The sequence below is a fragment of the Gopherus evgoodei genome, unplaced genomic scaffold (assembly GCF_007399415.2).
Source record: "Gopherus evgoodei ecotype Sinaloan lineage unplaced genomic scaffold, rGopEvg1_v1.p scaffold_56_arrow_ctg1, whole genome shotgun sequence".
Taxonomy (NCBI): domain Eukaryota; kingdom Metazoa; phylum Chordata; order Testudines; family Testudinidae; genus Gopherus; species Gopherus evgoodei.
In genome coordinates, this window is record NW_022060077.1 from 567,939 (window position 1) to 590,465 (window position 22,527).

At 44.8% G+C, this 22,527-nt stretch overlaps 1 protein-coding gene across 1 annotated transcript; it reads right to left on the minus strand.

Annotated features, from left to right (window-relative positions):
* Positions 1 to 15,059: 15,059 nt before the first annotated feature.
* On the minus strand, positions 15,060 to 16,007 carry LOC115643290 (olfactory receptor 52R1-like). The gene has a single exon (XM_030547168.1). It carries the CDS (start codon positions 16,005 to 16,007, stop codon positions 15,060 to 15,062), a length of 948 nt encoding a protein of 315 aa, XP_030403028.1.
* Between the last annotated feature and the right edge of the window lie 6,520 nt (positions 16,008 to 22,527).

Consider the following 22,527-nt stretch of genomic DNA (forward strand, 5'->3'; position numbering starts at 1 on the left):
GTAACCCCTGGGGGAGCTGCCTGATGCTGGTCCTGGGTGCTGCACCAGCTTCTGTGCAGGATGCGTTCTGCCCCACCTGCCTCACTTTCCCCCTCTGTAATAGAGAATGTCACTGCACCTTCCCTTGGCAGGGATAAGAGAGGTGAATGGTTTAACTGGCTGCTGTCACGTGCGTTAATGTGGGCTGAACATGCTAGGAGAGGGTGAGTCACCCCGCTGATGCAGTGTGAGTGCAGGGGGCTGGCCGGGGGCTGATTTGGCCCCATGCATCAGCCTCATGGATGTCCAGAGCGGAGAGCTCTCAGGCCACATGCCCCTTTCATAGGTACCCAAGCTCTGCATGGGGGCCGTGCTCTAGATGGATGGCACCGTTCCCAGGGTAAAGCAGGGCAAGCATCTGTTCTGGGTCCAGTTCTGTTCAATATATTCACCAATGATGTAAATAATGGCATACAAAGTACACTTATAAAGTTTGCGGATGATACCAAGTTAGGAGGGGTTGCAAGTGCTTTGGAGGATAGGAATAAAATTCAAAATGAGCTGGACAAACTGGAGAAATGGTCTGAAATTAATAGGATGAAATTTGGACAAATGTCAAATACTCCACTTAGGAAGGAATAATCAATTGCACACATACAGAGTGGGCAATGACTGCCTAGGAAGGAGCACTGCAGAAAGGGGTCTGGGGGTCATAGTGGATCACAAACGAAATATGAGTCAACAGTGTAACATTATTACAAAAAAAAAGAGAACATCATTCTGGGCTGTATTAGCAGGATTGTTATAAGCAAGACACGATAAGTCATTCTTCCGCTCTACTCAGCACTGATTAGGCCTCACCTGGAGTATTGTGTCCAGTTCTGGGCACCACATTTCAGGAAAGATGTGGAGAAATTGGAGATAGTCCAGAGAACAGCAACAAAAATGATTAAAGATCTAGAAAACATGACCTATGAGGGAAGATTGAAAAAATTGGGTTTGTTTAGTCTGGAGAAGAGAAGACTGAGGGAGGACATGGTAATAGTCTTCAAGTATGTAAAAGGTGTTTTTAAAGAGGAGGGTGATAAATGGTTCACTGAGGATGGGACAAGAAGCAATGGGCTTAAATTGTAGCAAGGGTGGTTTAGGTTGGACATGAGGAAAAACTTCCCAAATGTCAGGGTGCACAGGCACTGGAATAAATTGCCTAGGGAGGTTGTGGAATCGCTCTCACTAGAATTTTTAAAGAAGAAGTTAGACAAACATCTCTTAGGAATGGTCTGTTTAGTCCTGCCTCAGTCCCTGGGGCTGGACTAGATGACCTAAAGAGGTCGCCTCTGGTCCTAAATATGGTTCTTTAATATAAATCAATAATTGATGCTGTCAAGATTTCTTTTCCCAGTTTGAACTTTAGGGTACAAAAAGTGGGGGCCTGCATGAACACTTCTAAGTTTAATTACTAGCTTAGGTCTGGTACGCTGCCAGCAGCCAGAATTTAGTGTCTGGCACACTTTCTGTTCCCCCAAAACCTTCCCTGGAGAACCCAGATCCAAACCCCTTGGGTCTTAAAACAAGGAGAAATTAACCATCCCCCCTCTTTTCCCCCCAGACTTTCCCCTCCCTGGCTTGCCTTGAGGGGCTTCACACAGATCCAAACTCCTTGGATCTTAAAAGAAGGAGGAATTAACCACCTCCCCTCCTTTCCTCCACCAATCCCTGGTGAGTCCAGATCCAATCCCCTTGGATCTTACAACAAGGAAAAATCAATCAGATTCTTAAAAAGAAAACTTTTAATTAAAGAAAGAAAAGGTAAAAATTATCTCTGTTAAATCAGGATGGAAAATGCTTTACAGGGTACTTAGATTCATATAGACCAGAGGGACTCCCCCCGACCCCAGCCTTAGATTCAAATTTACAGCAAACAGAGGTAAAAATCCTTCCAGCAAAAGAAACATTTACAAGTTGAGAAAACAAACATAAGAATAATCTGCCTTGCCTGCTATTACTTACAATTTTGAAACATGAAAGACTGATTCAGAAAGATTTGGAGAGCCTGGATGTACGTCTGGCAGGGCCGGCTCTAGCCAATTCACTGCCCCAAGCACGGCGGCACGCCGCGGGGGGCACTCTGCCGCTTGCCTGTCCCGCAGCTCCGGTGGACCTCCCGTAGGAGTCCCTGCAGAGGGTTGATTGGTCCCGCGGCTCCGGTGGAGCATCAGCAGGCACGCCTGCAGGAGGTCCACCAGAGCCGCCGGACCAGTGAACCCTCCTCAGGCACACCTGCGGGAGGTCCACCGGAGCCGCCTGCTGCCCTCCTGGCAACCGGCAGAGCACCCCCCACGGCATGCAGCCCCAATCACTCGCTTGGTGCACTGGGGCATGGAGCAGGCCCTGACATCTGATGCCTCTTAGTCCCAAGAGCGAATAATGAACAAAACAAAAAGCACAAAGACTTCCCTCCAACAAGATTTGAAAGTATCTTGTCCCCCTATTGGTCCTCTGGTCAGGTGTCAGCCAGGTTCACTGAGCTTCTTAACTCTTCACAGGTAAAAGAGACATTAACCCTTAACCATCTGTTTATGACAGATGCCCAGTCAAATTAGCTAATAATTATCTGCCCCAGTAGTAACGTGTTCCCTAGCTTATAGTCTCTGCCCCTCTGCCCACCCTGAGCCAGGAGATAGACTTTGCAGCCTGGAGAGAAGGGTGGCAACTCCATGCCCAGGTGAGCTCGAAGACCCAGGAAATTTAACCCCACAGCAGTGTTTGCATGTCCCTGCTCCCAGGTGTTGCTCCGGTAGTGCTCCTTGGGGTTCAGTGCAGGGGATATGCAATGGGACCTTTAGGCCGTGACTCTGTTTGCGAGTGTGCACTGACTTTTGTGGAGGATGTTCCATGCAGGGGGTGGCGTGGGGCCGTGGCTGAGACCCAGGCATGGCAGTGTGCCTGGCACCGGGGTGGAAGTGCCCACAGTCACTCTGCTCTCACTGTTCTGAGGGAAAACAGAGGCCTTAACTCTCCTCAGCTGTGGAGCCAGCACCTTTCACAAGCACTAAACTCATCTGACATCCCTGAAGTTTGCAAGGGCTGTGCACATCCCTGAAGCTGTGGAGGGGGGAGGGGGGCAAGGGACAGGGGTGTGTGGTGGTGCCGATCCTTATAGCCTGCTACTCTATCCCAGGGGAATAGGAGTACAGTGGAGCTTTTGGTAGAACACAGGATGAGTATGCTCAGGGCTGTCATTCTTTGGTGGTGCTGCTCATGTGATGAATTGCAGAGCCATGTGGTTACCTGCCCAGCCCTACGCATGCCAATCCATTTCTGCCAGGGATCTCTCTAGACCCCAAACCTCTGAGCAGCGTCCAACAACCACCACGCTCTAAAACATGATCTGCCAGAGGAAGGGTTCCTTCCTTCCACCAAATGTAGAACTTCCTCTCCACATTATACTGGCCCAAGGCACAGAACAGTCAACTTTCAGACCTGGGCCAGTTTCAGTTTTAAGTTTTGACATCTCATGGCCCATGGGGGTAAAAGCTGGCACACTTAGGATTAGAGGGTGGCAGAGGAAGGCCTGCAAGGCCTTCCCTAGGATTTATGGGACCCTATGCAGTATTATTAAACTGGGCTGGCATGTGTATTTTAGATGGGGGGGGCGTTAAAGGTTTATTTTAAAAAACTCTATGTCTGAAGATCCAAGCATTTAAGGCGAAAGAGAAATCCTCAGATCATGCATCTAAAAATCTATGCAAAGATTTTTTAGTGATGTGATTTTATAATCTTCAGCAACACACTAATGAAATATTTTTAAAGCAGATTTTAAACGAAGGCCCTGTAGACTAACATGTTCTTAGTAAATATCACAGTAATGCTGTCATAAACAGATAAGTAAGAGTTAATAGAACAGAAAAAGCAGCAAAGAATCCTGTGGCACCTTATAGACTAACAGACGTTTTGGAGCATGAGCTTTCGTGGGTGAATACCCACTTCCTCAGATGCATGTCATGCATCTGAGGAAGTGGGTATTCACCCACGAAAGCTCATGCTCCAAAACGTCTGTTAGTCTATAAGGTGCCACAGGATTCTTTGCTGCTTTTACAGATCCAGACTAACACGGCTACCCTCTGATAATAGAACAGAAGTGCTTCATATCTCTTTGCGTGGAAAGGGTTAACAAGAACAGTGAACCTGGCTGTCACCTGATCAGAAGACCAATCAGAGGACAGCATACTTTCAAATCTTGAAGGAGGAAAGTTTTTGTGTGTGCTGTTAGATTTTGGTTGCTGTTCACTCTGGGGGCTCAGAGGGATCAGACGTGCAACCACGTTTTTCTCCAATCTCTCCAATACAGGTTCTTCTAAGTTCAGACTTGTGAGTACTAGGTAGATAAAGCGAGTTAGGCTTATGGTTGTTTTCTTTATTTGCAAATGTGTATTTGGTTGGAAGGAGTTCAAATGTGTATTTGGTTGGAAGGAGTTCAAATTGGTATTTTGCTGAAAAGATTTTAATTTGTACTTGTATATTTAGGCTGGAAGGGTGTTCCCAGTGTCTATAGCTAAAAGACCCTGTACCTATTCCATTTTTTTAAAATTTACAAAGATAATTTTTACTGTTTTTTCTTTCTTTAATTAAAAGTTCTTCTTGTTTAAGAACCTGATTGTTTTTTTTATTCTGGTGAGACCCCAGGGGACTGGGTCTGGATTCACCAGGAACTGGTGGGGAGAAAGGAGGGAAGGGGGAGAGAGAGGCTAATTTCTCTCTGTGTCAGGATTACTTTCTCTCTCAGGAAGAGTCTGGGAGGGGGAAAGAGAAGGCAGGAGGAAGGTGAATTGTCCTTTCTGTTTTGTGATTCAAGGAGTTTGAATCACACAGTGGTCTTCCAGGGTAACCCAGGGAGGGGAAGCCTGGGAGAGGCAATGGTGGGGGAAAGGATTTACTTTCCCTGTGTTTAGATCCAGAAGGTCTTGGTCTTGGGGGTCCCCGGGCAAGGTTTTGGGGGGACCAGAGTGTACCAGGCACTGTAATTCCTTGTTGGTGGCAGCGCTACAGGTTCTAAGCTGGTGATTAAGCTTAGAGGGATTCATGCTGGTACCCCCTCTTTTGGACGCTAAGGTTCAGGGTGGAGAATTAGACCATGACATGGTGTGCAGCGTGTGGGATAGATAGATAAGATAGAATCCAAAAGCCAGTGAGGTTTTTATTTCTCTCGCTGCTAGCTATCTGCAGGCAGACTGAGAGGTTTGGGTTTAGGAGCAAAAGCCAGTAGGATTTTTTCTTTCTCTTTCCCTGCTAGCTGTGTGTAAAGCAGGTTAGAGAAGATTGTTTTTAAAAGCAAAGGTCTGCAAGTTTTTTGGTCTCTCCCTTCTGAGTACTCTGAAGGCAGAGGCATTAGGGTTTAACAAGGATCTTTGTATGAATGTTTTTTTTTCTTTCTAACTCTGTCGGGAATAGCTAGGTAGAAGGAGTTAAAAAAAGATTCTGTTACTAAGCAAACCTAAGGAAGAAACAGAGAAGCAGCATTTCAGGAAGCAAACACCAGAGGGCGCCCCAACACAAGAAAGGAGAAACCATGACTACCAAGGACACCCTGAAACAGGAACGAGTGAGACTGGAGGCAGAGGAACAAATCAAAGACGCAGACCACAAGCGAGACATGGAAAAGAAACTACAAGAACTAGAAATAAAACAAAAAGAGATGGAACTGAGAGAAAGAGAAAGAGAGGCTGCCCACAGGAGAGAGCTGGAGATAAAAGAAAGAGAGAGGGAAGAGAGAGAAAGAGAAAGAGAGGCTGCCCACAGGAGGGAGCTGGAGACAAAATAAAGAGAGAGGGAAGAGAGGGAAAAAGAGAGAAAGCATGAACTGGAATTAGTGCAGGCTAAGCAGAATAACACAGCTAACCCTAACAACCCTTCGCCAGTTGTTGTTCCACATCCCAAGAAATTTCCCACCTACAAGGCAGGCGATGACACTGAGGCCTTCCTAGAAAATTTTGAAAGGATCTGCCATGGGTACAGCATCTCTGAAGACCAGTACATGATAGAGCTGAGGCCACTGCTCAGTGGACCCTTAGCAGAGGTGGCGGCTGAAATGCCTAAGGAGAACATGAACGATTATAAACTTTTTCAAACCAAGGCCAGAATCAGAATGGGGCTAACACCTGAGCATGCCTGTCGGAGGTTCAGAGACCTAAGGTGGAAACCACATGTGTCATTCACCCGACACGCCTACCACATTGGAAAGAATTATAATGCCTGGATATCAGGAACCAATGTTCAATCTGTGGACGACATGCACCTCCTAATTCAATTGGAGCAGTTCTTAGAGGGTGTTCCGGAGGAAATAGAAAGGTACATCCTAGATGGGAAGCCCAAAACTGTCACCGAGGTGGGAGAGATTGGAGCCAGATGGGTGGAAGTGTCAGAAAAGAAAAAAGCTACTATCAAGGGGAGCGAATATCACAGGGGTCACACCGACAATAAACCCTATACCCGAGGGCAACCCAAGACCCCACCTACAACCCCAGGAAAGCCGCCGACTCTCTGTTCTCTCACCTCACCAATCTCCAGTAACCCACCTCGGCCCAGTGACCAGTCAGCTGGGCGATGCTTCAAGTGTAATGAACTGGGACATATAAAGGCCAGCTGCCCCAAGAACTCCAACCGAGTGCAGTTCATTACATCTCCATCACTCCAAAGATCCCCAGGCCCAGATGCCTCTCAAATACCCTCGGAGCGAAGGGAAATTTTGAGAGTGGGCGGAAAGAAGGTTATCGTGTGGAGAGACACAGAGGCAAAAGTGTCAGCTATACACCCATCCTTGGTGGACCCCAAATTCATCAACCCAAAGGCCCAAGTGACAATTTACCCCTTCATGTCACAAGCGGTAAACTTGCCTACAGCTAAACTGCCTGTCCAGTACAAAGGCTGGTCAGGAATGTGGACTTTTGCAGTCTATAACAATTATCACATCCCCATGCTACTGGGGGAAGACTTGGCCAACCAGGTAAAGTGGGCCAAGAGGGTGGGAATGGTTACATGCAGCCAAGCCAGGCAAGCTTCCAGACCCATCCCTGTTCCTGAGCCATCCACAGGGGCTCCATCTGTGTTAGCAGAGACCCAGACAGAGGTAGTGGACCCGGATCCCCTGCCTATGACTGCAAAAGCCACAGCACCTCCAGTCCCAGACCCGGACCTGGAAACACAACCAGCACCAGAACCATTGCCAGCACTGACGCCAGCGCTTGCAAACGCATCTTCAACCCCAATGCCAGAGGGCGCCAGCGAGCCCGAACTGGCAAAAGCAGCAGACAACCACACCCAAGAGGCTCAGCCACAGCCTGAAATACCCTCAGGTGCAGCAGCGGAGAGCGGTTCACCAGCCACGAAAACAACCTCATCACCTACATCGCTTCCCGAAGGACCAAGCTCAAGTCCACAGTCTAAGGAAGAACTGGTGTCTCCAGCCTCCAGGAAACAGTTCCAGACTGAGCAGGAAGCAGATGACAGCCGTCAGAAAGCTTGGGCGGTGGCACAGAGCACCCCACCGCCTCTCAGCTCTTCTAACAGTTCTCGGTTTGTTATAGAACAAGGGCTTTTATACAAGGAGATTCTTTCTGGTGGACACCAAGAAGACTGGCATCCACAAAAACAGTTGGTGGTTCCAACTAAGTACCAGGGGAAGCTCTTAAGCTTGGCCCATGATCATCCCAGTGGCCATGCTGGGGTAAACAGAACCAAAGACAGGTTGGGGAAGTCCTTCCACTGGGAGGGGATGGGCAAGGATGTTGCCAAGTATGTCTGGTCTTGTGAGGTGTGCCAAAAAGTGGGAAAGCCCCAAGACCAGGCCAAGGCCCCTCTCCAGCCACTCCCCATAATAGAGGTCCCATTTCAGCAAGTAGCTGTGGATATTCTTTGTCCTTTCACAAAAAAGGCACCAAGAGGAAAGCAGTACATACTGACTTTTGTGGACTTTGCTACCCGATGGCCAGAAGCAGTAACTCTAGGCAACACCAGGGCTAAAACTGTGTGCCAGGCCCTAATAGATATTTTTTCCAGGGTAGGTTGGCTCTCCGATATCCTTACGGATTTAGGGACAAATTTCCTGGCAGGGACCGTGAAAGAACTGTGGGAAACTCATGGGGTGAATCACTTGGTTGCCACCCCGTACCACCATCAAACCAATGGCCTGGTGGAAAGGTTTAATGGAACTTTGGGGGCCATGATACGTAAATTCGTGAATGAACACTCCAATGACTGGAATCTAGTGTTGCAGCAGTTGCTCTTTGCTTACAGGGCTGTACCACATCCCAGTTTAGGGTTATCACCATTAGAGCTTGTGTATGGCCACGAGGTTAAAGGGCCATTAAAGTTGGTAAAGCAGCAATGGGTGGGGTTTACACCCACTCCAGGAACTAACATTCTGGACTTTGTGAGCAACCTACAGGATACCCTCCAACAGTCTTTAGCCCTTGCTAAAGAAAACCTAAAGGATGCTCAAAAAGAGCAAAAGTCCTGGTATGATAGACATACCAGAGAGTGTTCCTTCAAGGTAGGAGACCAGGTTATGGTCTTAAAGGCACAACAGGTCCATAAAATTCAAGCATCATGGGAAGGGCCATTCATGGTCCAAGAGCACCTGGGAGCTGTTAACTACCTCATAGCATTTCCCAATTCCTCCCTAAAGCCCCGAGTGTACCATGTTAATTCTCTCAAGCCCTTTTATTACAGAGACTTACAGGTTTGTCAGTTCACAGCCCAGGGAGGAGATGATGCTGAGTGGCCTGATGGTGTCTATGACAAAGGGAAAAGTAACGCTGGCGTGGGTGAGGTAACCCTCTCCACAACCCAGAAACGTTTGCAGGGGCAACAGATCAAGAAGTTGATGCACTTTCCAGTGAAAGTTCCCTAACATCAACTGGTTAAAAATTGTCCTTGCAATGTGAAGAATCTTGTAGTTTTACATAATTAGTGGCATATGTAAGGATGCATGTGTTTATTAATCTGTTTATTTTAAAGTTCTAGGGAGAAATCACTGCCAGTGTGGTTCCACACTGTCAGCGATTTGGGGGGCGTGTCATAAACAGATAAGAAAAGTTAATAAAACAGAAGTACGTTATATCTCTTTGACTGTAAAGGGTTAACAAGTTCAGTAAGCCTGGCTGTCACCTGACCAGAGGACCAATCAGGGGACAGGATACTTTCAAATCTTGAGGGAGAGAAATTTTTGTGCTGTGCTGTTAGTGTTTGGTTGTTGTTCACTCTGGGGGCTCAGAGGGATCAGACGTGCAACCAGGTTTCTCTCCAATCTCTCCAATACAGGCTCTTATAAGTTCAGACTAGTGAGTACTAGGTAGATCAGGCGAGTTAGGCTTATGGTTGTTTTCTTTATTTGCAAATGTGTATTTGGTTGGAAGGAGTTCAAATGTGTATTTGGCTGGAAGGAGTTCAAATTGGCATTTTACTGAAAAGATTTTAATTTGTACTTGTATACTTAGGCTGGGAGGGTATTCCCAGTGCCTATAGCTGAAAAACCCTGTACCTATTCCATCTTAAATTTACAAGATCATTTTTACTGTTTTTCTCTCTTTAATTAAAAGTTTCTTGTTTAAGAACCTGATTGTTTTTTTATTCTGGTGAGACCCCAGAGGACTGGGTCTGGATTCACCAGGGAACTGGTGGGGAGAAAGGAGGAAAGGGGGAGAGAAAGGCTAATTTCTCTCTGTGTCAGGATTACTTTCTCTCTCAGGAAGAGTCTGGGAGGGGGAAAGAGAAGGAGGGGGGAAGGTACATTTTCCTCTCTGTGTTGTGATTCAAGGAGTTTGAATCACAGTGATCTTCCAGGGTAACCCAGGGAGGGGAAGCCTGGGAGAGGCAACGGTGTTGGAAAGCGTTTACTTTCCTTGTGTTCAGATCCAGAGGGTCTGGGTCCTGGGGGTCCCCGGGCAAGGTTTTGTGGGGACCAGAGTGTACCAGGCACTGGAATTCCTGGTTGGTGGCAGCGCTACGGGTACTAAGCTGGTAATTGAGCTTAGAGGAATTCATGCTGGTAACCCGTCTTTTGGACGCTAAGGTTCAGAGTGGGGATTATACCATGACACATGGCATTGCTAATTTAAAGTAAATATTAATTTCTTTTTTCTAATAATTGTTTCAGCAGTAATGTTAGCGGTGATATACAGCTGTGAAAGATCAGAGTGCTTTTTCTGATCAAATCCTGATAGCCAGGGTTACTAAGAATAGCAGTTTTATTTTCAGAGGGGCAGCCGTGTTAGTCTGGATCTGTAAAAACAGCAAGGAGTCCTGTGGCACCTTATAGACTAACAGACATATTGGAGCATGAGCTTTCGTGGGTGAATGCCCACTTTTCAAAAGTGGGTATCAGAGGTATTGTTGTATGACCAATTGTTTTGTGTACCTGTGATTTTAAACAAAAATGTGGTTTAATGAACATACATCTACGTTGACCATGATAAAATTCTTTATGATGGTTACCATGTAATACTGTTTATTATTGTTGTTGTTTTTCTGCATAGGCCGTTTGTCCCATTACAGATCTCCATTTAGTTGGTTGTACTGGGCATGATGCTTGCGTCGCATTCACTGCCGGGGAATCTTGTTGGTACCTTTTCAGCAGACCACCTAGTGGATTTATTACTTCAAACACATTGCACCTAGAGATCCACTGATGCCTTTTTTGAGAGCAACAAGTAATCTGTGGTACTTTCCGTGTTTGGGTATTGTAGTGATACACTATTAGCAGAAGTACTTGCATTTGTTCCTTGTAAATATTTTCTAGGTGGCCTATGGATTGGACAGTAGCCAACTGATCAAAAACCAGCCTTATCTCGATCGAACACAATGATAATAGTAATAATATATTGAACAAAATGTATAAGGATTATGACATGTCGCAGGGTCTTTTTTAAACACACCATGATTCAGATGTGAGGTCACAAACCCTAGGTTTCTGATTGCCCCAAATGACAATTTTTTTTACAATCCACTTGGCATTCAACTTTTTCTTCTCCATACCTTTGAATATACTGTGGACAATACCAATTTATAATTTGCTGGTTTTGAATCAATTTTGGTACCCTTTTCATTCTAAAAATTGAAAGCAACTAAGTTTTCCTCCAAGATAATGAATTCTGTCCTGATCATTATTGTAGTTTACCAATTGATTAATCTTCTCTTGGTTTTTATTAAATAATCTAGTGATTTTATGCATATTATACACAGTCAATTTTTTCATAGTTGATAATCCATAAATCCCTTTCAATATTGGATCAACTACGTGATTAACTTCTTCCTGAAGTACATACTTAATGTGCTTTTTGTTTTTTCAGCATTCTCCTTATTTCAAATTGACGTTTTTGTACCACATAACCTTGTAATACTGCTTATGATTTCCAGTTGATTTGGTGTTTGTGTTTTCTTCTAGGAGCATGCAGATTATTGTGTTCTTTTCGATCCAAATTAGCTATGTCTTGCACTCGTTGATAAGCAGTAACCTTATCCACACGGTGTACTGAGGAAAAAAACAAATGCCACCTTGGGGTCTCTGCAGGAATTGAACTTGCTTATTTGCCAATAAGATAGATTTAACACAACAGGGATATGCATGAATTATACCTGATTGATTAACACGCCTGGCACTGGTGTGGCAGTCAGACCACTAATAGGCCCTTCCTATAATTTTGGAAATTTTACGGAATTTTGTGGTTCACGGTCCCTTTTAACTCTTATTGCCTGTACTTTCACCTTGAAGTATTTGTTAAAAACTCCAGTTCCATCCAAATTTTAATCTTGATACAGGTTTTATACTCTCTCTCATCCTCCTGTTTTAAGTCATGAATAGCCATTGTTCCACCTTTTACTGAGCTTCGACATCTGGTTCTATTTTCCCATAATCCATATGGAATTCCACCACTGGCTGGAAAAGAATGAGTTTCTCCTGAGATATATGTTTTACATTCTCCCCTGCTAGACTTCTTCAGTAAGGGAAAGATTTTGTTTTTCCAATCTACATAAGACTTTTGGTTATTTCTCAATGTTACATATAATCCTAGTCTATACGAACCCAACATATGATTTTCTATTTTACATTTATTTCAACTCAGAGAATGCTGAAGCACTGGAATGGGTTACCTAGGGAGAGGGTGGTATCTCCATCTTTCGAGGTTTTTAAGGCCCAGCTTGACAAAGCCTTGGCTGGGATGATTTATTTGGTGTTGGTCCTGCTTTGAGCATGGGGTTGGACTAGATACCTCCTGAGGTCTCTTCCAACCCTAATATTCTATGATTCTATGATTATTACAATTGTGTCATTAGTCCATGCAGTTAACAGTGTTCTGTCCAAAATATTAGATATGAATTGTCCTTCATCTGGTTGACTATCCTATCTTCAGTAAAGGAACGATCCTTTTTCCAATCTACTTAAGGCTTTTGTTTATTTTCTTCTATATCATAGGCAAGAACTATATGTTTCCCTACTTTTCCTTTGACTTGTTGATAAAACCTATGATGAGGCATTCGGCTACTTAATGTCTCTTGGCAACAGTATGTTTCTGTGGGAAATTTTTCCATAATACAAGTTTTTGTTTATCTTTTAATGTTACATGTAACCCTAGTCTATACAAATTTGACATAAGATTCTGTACCTTACACATTGTTACAGTTGTATCATTAGTCCATGCGGTAAAGAGTGTCCTGTCTCAAATTTTAGCTATGAATTGTTCTTGGTCTGGTGGGTAATTCCATTTAAAGAAAATCTCAGTTGACAGGCCTGCTGTTTTAAATGACTCTTGGCCTGGTTTTACTCTTTCTTGTACCAAAGTCACTGTTATCTGTGAATTTTTAACCTTAATAGGCAAATCTGAGTTTAGTCCCATAATAACATTTTGCTCCACTGCAACCATTTGTGTCTCTGGTGGAGAACCTGCCTGTGATTCAGCTCATCTGCAGCATTCAAACAGACATACAGGGTTACTGTGGGTGCGAGTGGCATTTTTATTGTGTCTGTCACTGAGCTCTTTTGTGTTGGCTTTCTTGCACCATCTTTGGTTCTGGTGCCTGTGGAGAGATATTTCCCTTCCGATACTGCTTTAGCTGATTCGCATTGTGATATTTATCTACTTTTTTGGTACTTGGTACAATTTTGATTTTATACACAGAGGCACTTAATCTGTCCACAATAGTCTATAGCCCAGGTTATGGGTTACAGAAGATGTGTTCCGATCCACCATAGAATAAAAGCATAACCTGGTTTCCAACCTCACAAGTTTTTTTTTGTGAATTTTGTCAAAATAGGCTCTTGCCTTTCCTTTGAATTTTTCCAATTTGCAAACTACCTGATTCAGATGTTTCTGTAATGCTTGCAGACGGGTTTCAAGCTTTACTCCCTTTAGCTCTGTGCCACTGTCATGATATAAAAGCTGCTCTGGCACGTGCATAGTTTGTTTAGTTATAACCTCACCGGGTGTATGATTTGTGGAGGCAGCTGAAGTTTCCCTGAATGCTATTAAAATGAGAGGAATCAGGGGGTCTCAGCTGTGTCCATTAGCATCTACCACCTTTTGCAGTGTATGTTTGATGGTATGATTTTTTCACTCTACCATCCCTGATTATTGAGATCTGTATGGAATATCCAATTTTTGTTGCACTCTTAATAAATGTAGGCCTTTTTGGAAAACTTGTTCAGTAAACTGTGTTCCACTGTCTGACTCCACCCTAGCAGGAAGTTGTCAATGAGAAAATACTTGGTCAGTCAGAGCCTCTGCTGTGGCTACAGCATATTTGCTTTTAAAGGAAATGCTACCGCCTATTAAGAGAATGTTAATGACAACCAGAAGGTATTGGTTTCCATGGAACTTCATATATTTGGGATCTTAAAGGAGCATTCTATTCTGTTGGGGTAGGATTATTCTGTGAACAATCTGAACAATTTTTACTGTACGGGTGTACATTTGCCTTCATGCATGGCCACCAACCTATCGAGTTGAGGCACTGCATGTTCTTCTTCCACCACTTGTTGGCCTTCTGATGGTACGTCATGTAGCAAATAGATCATTTCCCTACGTTTGCATGTTTGTTAGTCCAAATTCAAGCAATTTCTTTTTCAAGAGTTTATAGAGTGGAAGTGCAATGTGAGCAAAGTTAGGGATGAAGTTTCAATGGTATTCTGCTAAACCTAAGAACGAATGTAAAGCAGTTATGTTAGTGGGCATGGGTAGTTCCCGAATTGAATCCATCTTTTGGTGTACAGGTGATCGACCTCCTTGAGAAAATGTGATACCCAGAAAGGAAACTGCTTGGACCATTAATCCTGTGTCCTTGATGATTTGGAAAAGTTCAGCTGACACTCTAGGTGTTTCTCTTGAGTTTCTGTTGCTAAGCAAAAGTCATCTACATATTGAAATAGAACAGAGGGTTCTGAAAAGCTTGACAAAATTCATTTCATTTACCCATGGAAAATGGATGAATTATTATGTAGCCCTTGGGGCCAGACTTGAAATGGAAACTGACACCCTTCTACTGTGAAAGCTGGGCAACATTGGCTTTTCTTAGACACATGGTAGAAAACCATTTTGCTTCAGGATTGATAGATTTAATCAGGTCAGGCATTTTGCATACAACAGCTGTACAAGCTGGAGTTACTTGATTCAACTTTTGATAGTCAATGGTAAGATGACACGACCCATTTGTTTTTTGTACTGCGCAGATTCGAGAGTTGCCTATTGAGATACACTTATGAATGATTGTCTGTTGAAGCAATGATTGAATGGTTTTAGCAATATGAGGTGAGGCCTAAAAAACTGGAAAAAATTGCCATTCCTAGGAAAATATGAAATGGCTTTTTTTCATGTGACAGGAGTGGGGCCACAACTGAAGAGGTGGAGCATTTACCAACAATTAGAAAGGTGTCAACTCTATGAATTGTATATAGACCAATTCCCTAATTTTCTACACCAACACAGCATAGTAAGGTCAGAAAAGGATTTAACGTCTCTCTGACTCTCCAGCACCACATCACCAGTCAGCTCTGCTTGGAGGTCTGAGAGCCAGAGCACCAGAAAAAATTTTTAGGTCCCTTTACGAGTAAAGAACCTGATCAGCCTGTCCCGGATCTGTTTGGTCCTCACCCCGTAGATGATGGGATTTAGCACAGGGGGCATCAAGAGGTAAACGTTGGCAATGAGAATGTGGAAATGCAGGGGCACATTCTGAACAAACCGGTACATGAGGGAGAAGAAGAGACTTGGCATGTAGAAGGCTAAGATGGAACAAAGGTGGGAGATGCAGGTCTCAAAAGTCTTGATCCTGGCATCCTTTGTGGGGAGGCTGAAGATGGCCCTGATGATCTGGGTGTAAGACAGGGCAATGAAAATCGCATCCAGGCCCATCACACAGAGTACCACAAAAAGGCCATAGTAGCTACTGATGTGGATGTTGGCGCAGGCCAGCTTCACCACGGCTATGTGTGCACAGTACGACTGGGGGATGATGTTGGTTCTGCAATAAGGCCATTGCCTTACCAGTAATGGAAATGGCAATGCAAGCAAACCACTGCGCAGCATCATGGCCAGGCCAATTTTAGCCACAATAGACTTTGTTAGGAGGGTGGAATGTCTCAGGGGATCACAGATGGCCACGTAGCGATCCAAAGCCATGGCCACGAAGATCCCAGACTCCATCCCTGAGAAGCAGTGAATGAAATACAGCTGGGTGAGGCAAGACCTGAAATCTATCTCTCTGGAATTGAACCAGAAGATGCTTAGCATTTTGGGTACAATGGAGGTAGATTCAACCAAGTCAGTGACGGCCAGCATGCAAAGGAAATAGTACATGGGCCCATGGAGACTCGGGTCTATCTTCACAGTGAACAGGATGGTGAAGTTCCCCAAGATTGCTGTGACATACATGGTGCAGAAGAGGATGGAGATCCAGACATAGGCAGCCTCCAAGCCAGGAATGCCCAGCAGGATGAAGGTGGAGGGGTTGGTGAAGTGGGTTGTGTTGGAATCTGACATGCAGTAGGGGAGAAGGTGACCAGTTCTAAAGCAGAACGATCTCTCCTGCATGTACTGTATGTTCCCCAAACTTTCTGTATGTTCCCAGGCTCTCAGGTGATGGTCGCTGTACAAATGCCTGGATGGAGAGACAATGTTAATGTGAGACACTACTTCCTATGCTAACGGGAGGCTCTTCCCATGGGTGAAGCAGATTGGTCGCTCTTCACACACTGAAAAATGACATTGTCATTATTCAGAGAAATGAATTATGAGCAACAGACCCTACTAATCCCAATTCCAAATTTTAAGGGGCCCCTTGCATCACTAATTCCTACATGTCATGGTCTAAGAAACCTTAATAGGCACCAGCAGGAAACATGCTTCTGCATACTGTTTATCCATATTGTTCCTGTCAAGACTGAATCCTCACTCTGTCGCTCAGCCATTATTGGATTAAAAGGTTTAGCTGAAAGGGATTCACAAATGGGGACACTTTTAGGAAAGGGGGAGTCTATACAGGAAGGATGTGCTCCACCTGAACCGAAATGGAAACAGATTGCTGGGACTTAAAACTAAAAAGGTCATAGAGAAGTTTTTAAAATAAGAGTTTGGGGAAAGCCGACAGGTGCAGAGGAACGTGGTTCAGACAAAGACATCTCAAAGGGTCTAATATATTAATGGAGATTCTCTAAGTCTTACTGAGGACGAGAAGATGGGAAATGATAAAATACAGGCAGGATCTCATGAGAAAAAATCAAATGAAAAAGTGTCCCATTCAAGTACATCCTGTAATGATAGACAGTTAAAAGGACTAAAGATTTTAAAATGCTTATACACCAATGCTAAACTTCTAAATACCAAAATGGGCAAACTAGAGTGCCTCATATCACATGAGGATATTGATATAAGAGGCATCACAGCAACTTGTTGGAATGAGGATAATCAATGGGACACAGTAATACAAGGGTACTAATATATTGGAAGGACAGAAGAGGTCGTGCTGGCGGGGAAGTAGTGCTATATGTGAAAGAAAGTGTAGAATCAAATGAAGTACAAATCTTAACTGAATCAAATTGTACCACAGAATCTCTATAGATAGAAATGTCATGTCTTATAATAAGAATACAGAGGTAGGGGTATATTACAGAGCGCCTGAGCAGGATTGTGACAGAGACTATGAAATACTCAGGGCAATTAAATAGGCTATTAAAATAAAAAAAACTAATTGATAATGGGGGATTTCAGCTATCCCCACATTGACTGGGTACATGCCACCTGAGGACAGGATGCTTCTGGGAGCAGCTATTCTGGGAACCCACATGAGGAGAGGCAATTCTTGATGTAGTAGTAAGTTGAGCACATTTCAATTTTAGAAAGGGGAACTACACAAAAATGAGGAGGTTAGTTAAACAGAAATGAAATTTTAGAGCGCCAAAGTGAAATCCCTGTAAGCTGCTTGGAAACTTTTTAAAGACACCATAATAACTTGAATGTATAATGGGAGAATAACATGAGGGAGAAAGGAGTCCAGGAAATCTGGCTGTATTTTAAAGAATCCTTATTGAGGTTGCAGGAACAAACCATCCCGATGTGTAGAAAGAATAGTAAATATGGGGTGCAGCCAGCTTGGCTTAATAGTGAAATCCTTGCTGATCTTAAACACAAAGAAGAGGTAAAAAGAAGTGGAAGCTTGGACAAATGACCAGTGAGGAATATAAAAATATTTCTCAGCTATGCAGGAGTGAAATCAGGAAGGCCAAATCACACTTGGAGTTGCAGCTAGCAAGATATGTTAAGAGTAACCAGTAGAGTTTCTTCAGGTATGTTAGGAACAAGAAGAAGGTCAGAGAAAATGTGGGCCACTTACCAAATGGGGTAGGCAACCTAGTGACAGAGGATGTAGAAAAAGCTAATGTACTCAATGATTTTTGTGCCCCTGTCTTCACGAACAAGGTCGGCTCCCAGACTACTGCACTGGGCAGCACAGCATGGAGAGGAGGTGACCAGCCCTCTGTGGAGAAAGAAGTGTTTCAGGACTATTTAGAAAAGCTGGAAGACAACAAGTCCATGGTGCCAGATGAACTGCATCTGAGGGTGTTAGAGTAGCTGGTTGATTTGTTTGCAGAGCCATTGGCTATTATCTTTGAAAGCTCATAATGATTGGAGGAGGTCCTGGATGACTGGAAAAAGGCTCCAGGGAACTACAGGCCAGTCAGCCTCCCCTCACTCCCTTGAAAAATCGTGGAGTAAGTCCTCAAGGAATAAGTTCTGAAGCACTTGGAGAGAGGGAGGTGATCAGGAACAGTCAACATGAATTCACCGTGGGCAAGTCATGCCTGACCAACATGATTGCCTTCTATGATGAGATAGCTGGCTCTGTGGATATGGGGAAAGCAGTGGACATGATATATCTTGACTTTAGGAAAGCTTTTGATATCATCTCCAACAGTATTCTTGCCAGCAAGATAAAAAAGTATGGATTACTAGATTAATAGACTATAAAGTGGATAGAAATCTGGCTAGATTGTCGGGCTCAGTGGGCAGTGATCAGCGGCTCTGTGTCTAGCTGGCAACTGGTATGAAGCGGAGTTTTGTTCAACACCTTTGTCAATGATCTGGATGATAGGATTAATTGCACCCTCTGAATGTTTGCAGATGAAACTAAGATGGGGGAGAGGTAGATGCGCTGGAGGGTAGGGATAGGGTCCAGAGTGAGCTAGACAAATTGGAGGATTGGGCTAAAAGAAATCTGATGAGGTTCAAGAAAGACAAGTGCAGAGTCCTGAACTTAGGAAGGAAGAATCCCATGCACTGCTACAAGCTGACTAATCAGCAGTTCCGCAGAAAAGGACCCGGGGATTACAGTGGATGAGAATCTGGATATGAGTCTGCAGTGTGCTCTCGTTGCCAAGAAGGCTAATGACTTATTGGGCTGTATTAATAGAAGCATTGCTAGCAGATTGAGGGAAGTGATTATTCCCCTCTATTCAGCGCTGGTAAGGCCACATCTGGAGTATTACATCCAGTTTTGGTCCCACCTCTACAGAAAGGACGTGGACAAATTGGAGAGAGTCCAGTGGAGGGTAACGGAAATGATTAGAGGTCTGGTGCACAAGACTTATGATGAGAAGCTGAGAGAACTGGGGTTAATAATGGCATGACTGGAACATAGCTAATGTGATGCCAATTTTTTAAAAAGGGCTCTAGAGGTGTCCCCAGCAATTACAGGCTGGTAAGCTTGACTTCAGTGCCGGGCAAAGTGGTTGAAACTATAATAAAGAACAATATTGTCAGACATGTAGATACACTGAATTTGTTTGGGAAGAGTGAGCATGTGTTTTGTAAAGGGAAATCGCGCCTCACCATTCTACTAGAATTCTTTGATGGGGTTAATAAGCATGTGGATAAGGGAGATCTGGTGGATACAGGGTACTTAGATTTTCATAAAGCCTTTGACAAGTTCCTTCACCAAAGGCTCTTAAACTGCCCCAGAATAAAGGGGAGGTTCTCTTATGGATTGGTAGCTGGCTAAAGGTAGGAAACGAAGGATAGTATAAATGTTGTAAATGGTCAGTTTTCACAATGGAGAGAGGTAAATAGTGGTGTCCCCCAGATGTCTGTTCTGGGACCAGTCCTATTCAACATATTCATAAATGATCTGGAAAAAGGGGTAAACAGTGAGCTGGCAAAATTTGCAGATGATACAAGATTCTTAAGACCCAGGCCAAATGCAAAGAACAATTAAAGGATCTCTCTAAACTGCATGACTGGGCAACCAAATGGCAGAAGAAATTAAATATCGATAATTGCAGAGTAATGCACATTGGAAAGCATAATCTCTACTACACATATAAAATGATGGAGGCTAAATTACCTGTTACCATTCAAGAAAGAGATCTTGGAGTCATTGTGGATAGTTTTCTGAAAAAATCCACTCAGTGTCCAGCTGCAGTCAAAAAAAGCAGAGAATGTTGAGAATAATTAAGAAAGGGATAGATAATATTGTCTGTATATAAATCCATGATATGCCCACATCTTGAATATTGTGAGAGGATATGGTCACCCCATCTCATAAAAAGATATACTGGAATTGGAAAAGGTTCAGAAAACGGCAACAAAAATTATTACAAAGCGTTTCTGTGTGATGAGAGATGAATAACACTGGGACTTTTCAGCTTGGAAAAGAGACAACTAAGGGAAGATATGCCTGAGGTGTGTAAACTCATGACTGGTGTAGAGAAAGTAGATAGTTTACTCCTTCTCATAACACAAGAACTAGGGGTGACCAAATGAAATTTATAGGCAGCAGGTTTAAAACAAATAAAGTAAGTATTTTTTTACACAATGCACAAACCTTTGCCAGAGGATGTTTTGAAGGCCAAGAAATAAAAGGGTGCAAAAAAGAACTAGATAAATTCATGGAGGATAGGTCCAACAATGGCTATTAGCTAGGATCGGCAGGGAAGATGTCCCTAACCTCTGTTTGCCAGAGGCTGGGAATAAATGACAGGAGATGGATCACTTGATGATTGCCTGTTCTGTTCATTCCTTCTGGAGCATCTGGCACTGGCCACTGTTAGAAGAGAGGATACTAGGCTAGATTGGCCCTTGGTCTGACCCATTATGACCATTCTTATGTTCTTATTTTCTTAGGATTGGCCATTCTACATAGTGATGGTGGCACTACTTTTAGTTAGGGCAGTCTGACACGTTCAATTTGAAGTCCTTATTTTCAGTTGCTTATAAGTTTACCAAACTGTCACTGTTTGGACTGAAAATTCCCATACCGGGTTTCTGCTTCTGGCTGAATTGTTTTTTGAAAGTTTCAGCCATAACTGTTCAACTAACTTCATTAATAAAGCTAGGAGAAAACATGTCTTGCCCATGTAGAAAAAAAAATTAATAATTATTCCAGTGAGGAACACTATCACGTCTATGCTTTCCAGCAAATTAAATTAAGGTAACAGTTCCAATCCCCCTCACTCGTTAACAGCCAAGCCCTGAAATCCAAGAATAGGAGGTGACACTCTCTGTGTTTTAACACACATCTGGCTCCCGAGGTCTTTTCTGTGTTCTAACTCCAAGGAGGCTTTTGCCTTGGTGGGGCCTGAGCAAACTCTGGTCCATGGCCTCCGAATTTGGCCTTGTATTGGACATCTACTAACACCTTTCATGCTGAAGAATCCACTGTGTCACTGAAATACAGACATATTGGGGCTGGAAGTCATCAGCTTGGCATGGAGGCAGGGCCGGATCTAGGTTTTTTCCCTCCCTAAGCAAAAATGTTTTTGGCTGCCCCCCACTCCCCCGCTCACCAGTGCCCCCTCTGCCACCCCAGCACAGGGCTCTCTCCCCCAGCACCCACATCCCAGCCACCCCAGCACTAGGTTCCCCACCCTCAAATGTGGGATCCGCTACCAGCACACGGCAGCTGAGCTCTGGCCCAGCCGCGGCTCCATCCCCATGCAGGTGGAGCTGCTGGGTGGCGTGGAGCAGGAGTACTTCCAAGCGGCAGTGCAGCTGTGGGGAGGCACGGAGAACACGGCCCCCTCCCTGGCTTTGCGGTGCTGCTGGTGGCCGAGGTGGATCAGTTCGTTCTCACTGCCCTCACTCCCGACATGCTGGTGGCTGGGCACCTGGAGAGCCCCCCAAACCCGCTGATCTTCAGCCTCACCACGCCCTGGCCCAGCCCTGTCGGGTGCTAAGGCGAGGATCTACGGCTGTGGGGCTACCTGCTCAGCTCCAATGAGCCCAGCCAGCCGCTCACCTCCTCACACACTCCAGGATCCCCTCTCGCCGCCACAGCCTGGGCTTGGCTCCAGGGGACCCGCTTCCCTCCCTCCTCGGCTCCTCACACACTCCGGGAGCCCCTCTCGCCACCATACTGCCTGGGCCCTGGAGCCGAGCATGGGCTGCGGCGGTGGTGAGAGGGGCTCCCAGAGAGTGTGAGGAGCTGTGGAGGGAGGTAGAGCCGAGCCCGGGCTGTGGCTGCAAGAGGGGCTCCCGGAATGTGTGAGGAGCCAGGGAGGGAGGGAATCGGGGCCCGAGATGAAGGAAGGGGGGAGGGGTCCTGCTGCAGTTGCAGCTCTGAGTATTCCTAGGGTGGTGCAGCATTTCTCTGCTTGAGTGGGCTGTGCAGGGAGCCGCCGGGCTGGGCAGGGTGCGCGGATCCCGGCTCGTGCGCTGACAAGGTGAGTGGCTTTTTGTCACTCAAAGAAAAAAAAGGGGGGGAGCCGGTTTGCCGCCCCTTAGAAAGTGACGCCCTAAGCACATGCTTGGAGGGCTGGAGCCTGAAGCCAGACCTGCATGGAGAGGGCAGCAAAGAGGGACAATTTGGCCAGTGATACTAGAGTGAACTCACCACCTCTATCCAGAGTCCTAGGGTATTTAATGGTTGCGCAGAGCGGAAAGGATCACAGATCTAATCTCTATCCCAGAACACCCATGTTCTATTAGGTTTGTCAGGTAGGTGAGCTCCTCAGCAGGAGATGGGTACCTGTGAATACTGAGAAGGAAGTGTCTTCCCTGGGAATCCCCC

Bases quoted from the DNA above. Each gene is read 5' to 3' on its own strand.
- LOC115643290 (XM_030547168.1), bottom strand. From the start codon at position 16,007: ATGTCAGATTCCAACACAACCCACTTCACCAACCCCTCCACCTTCATC.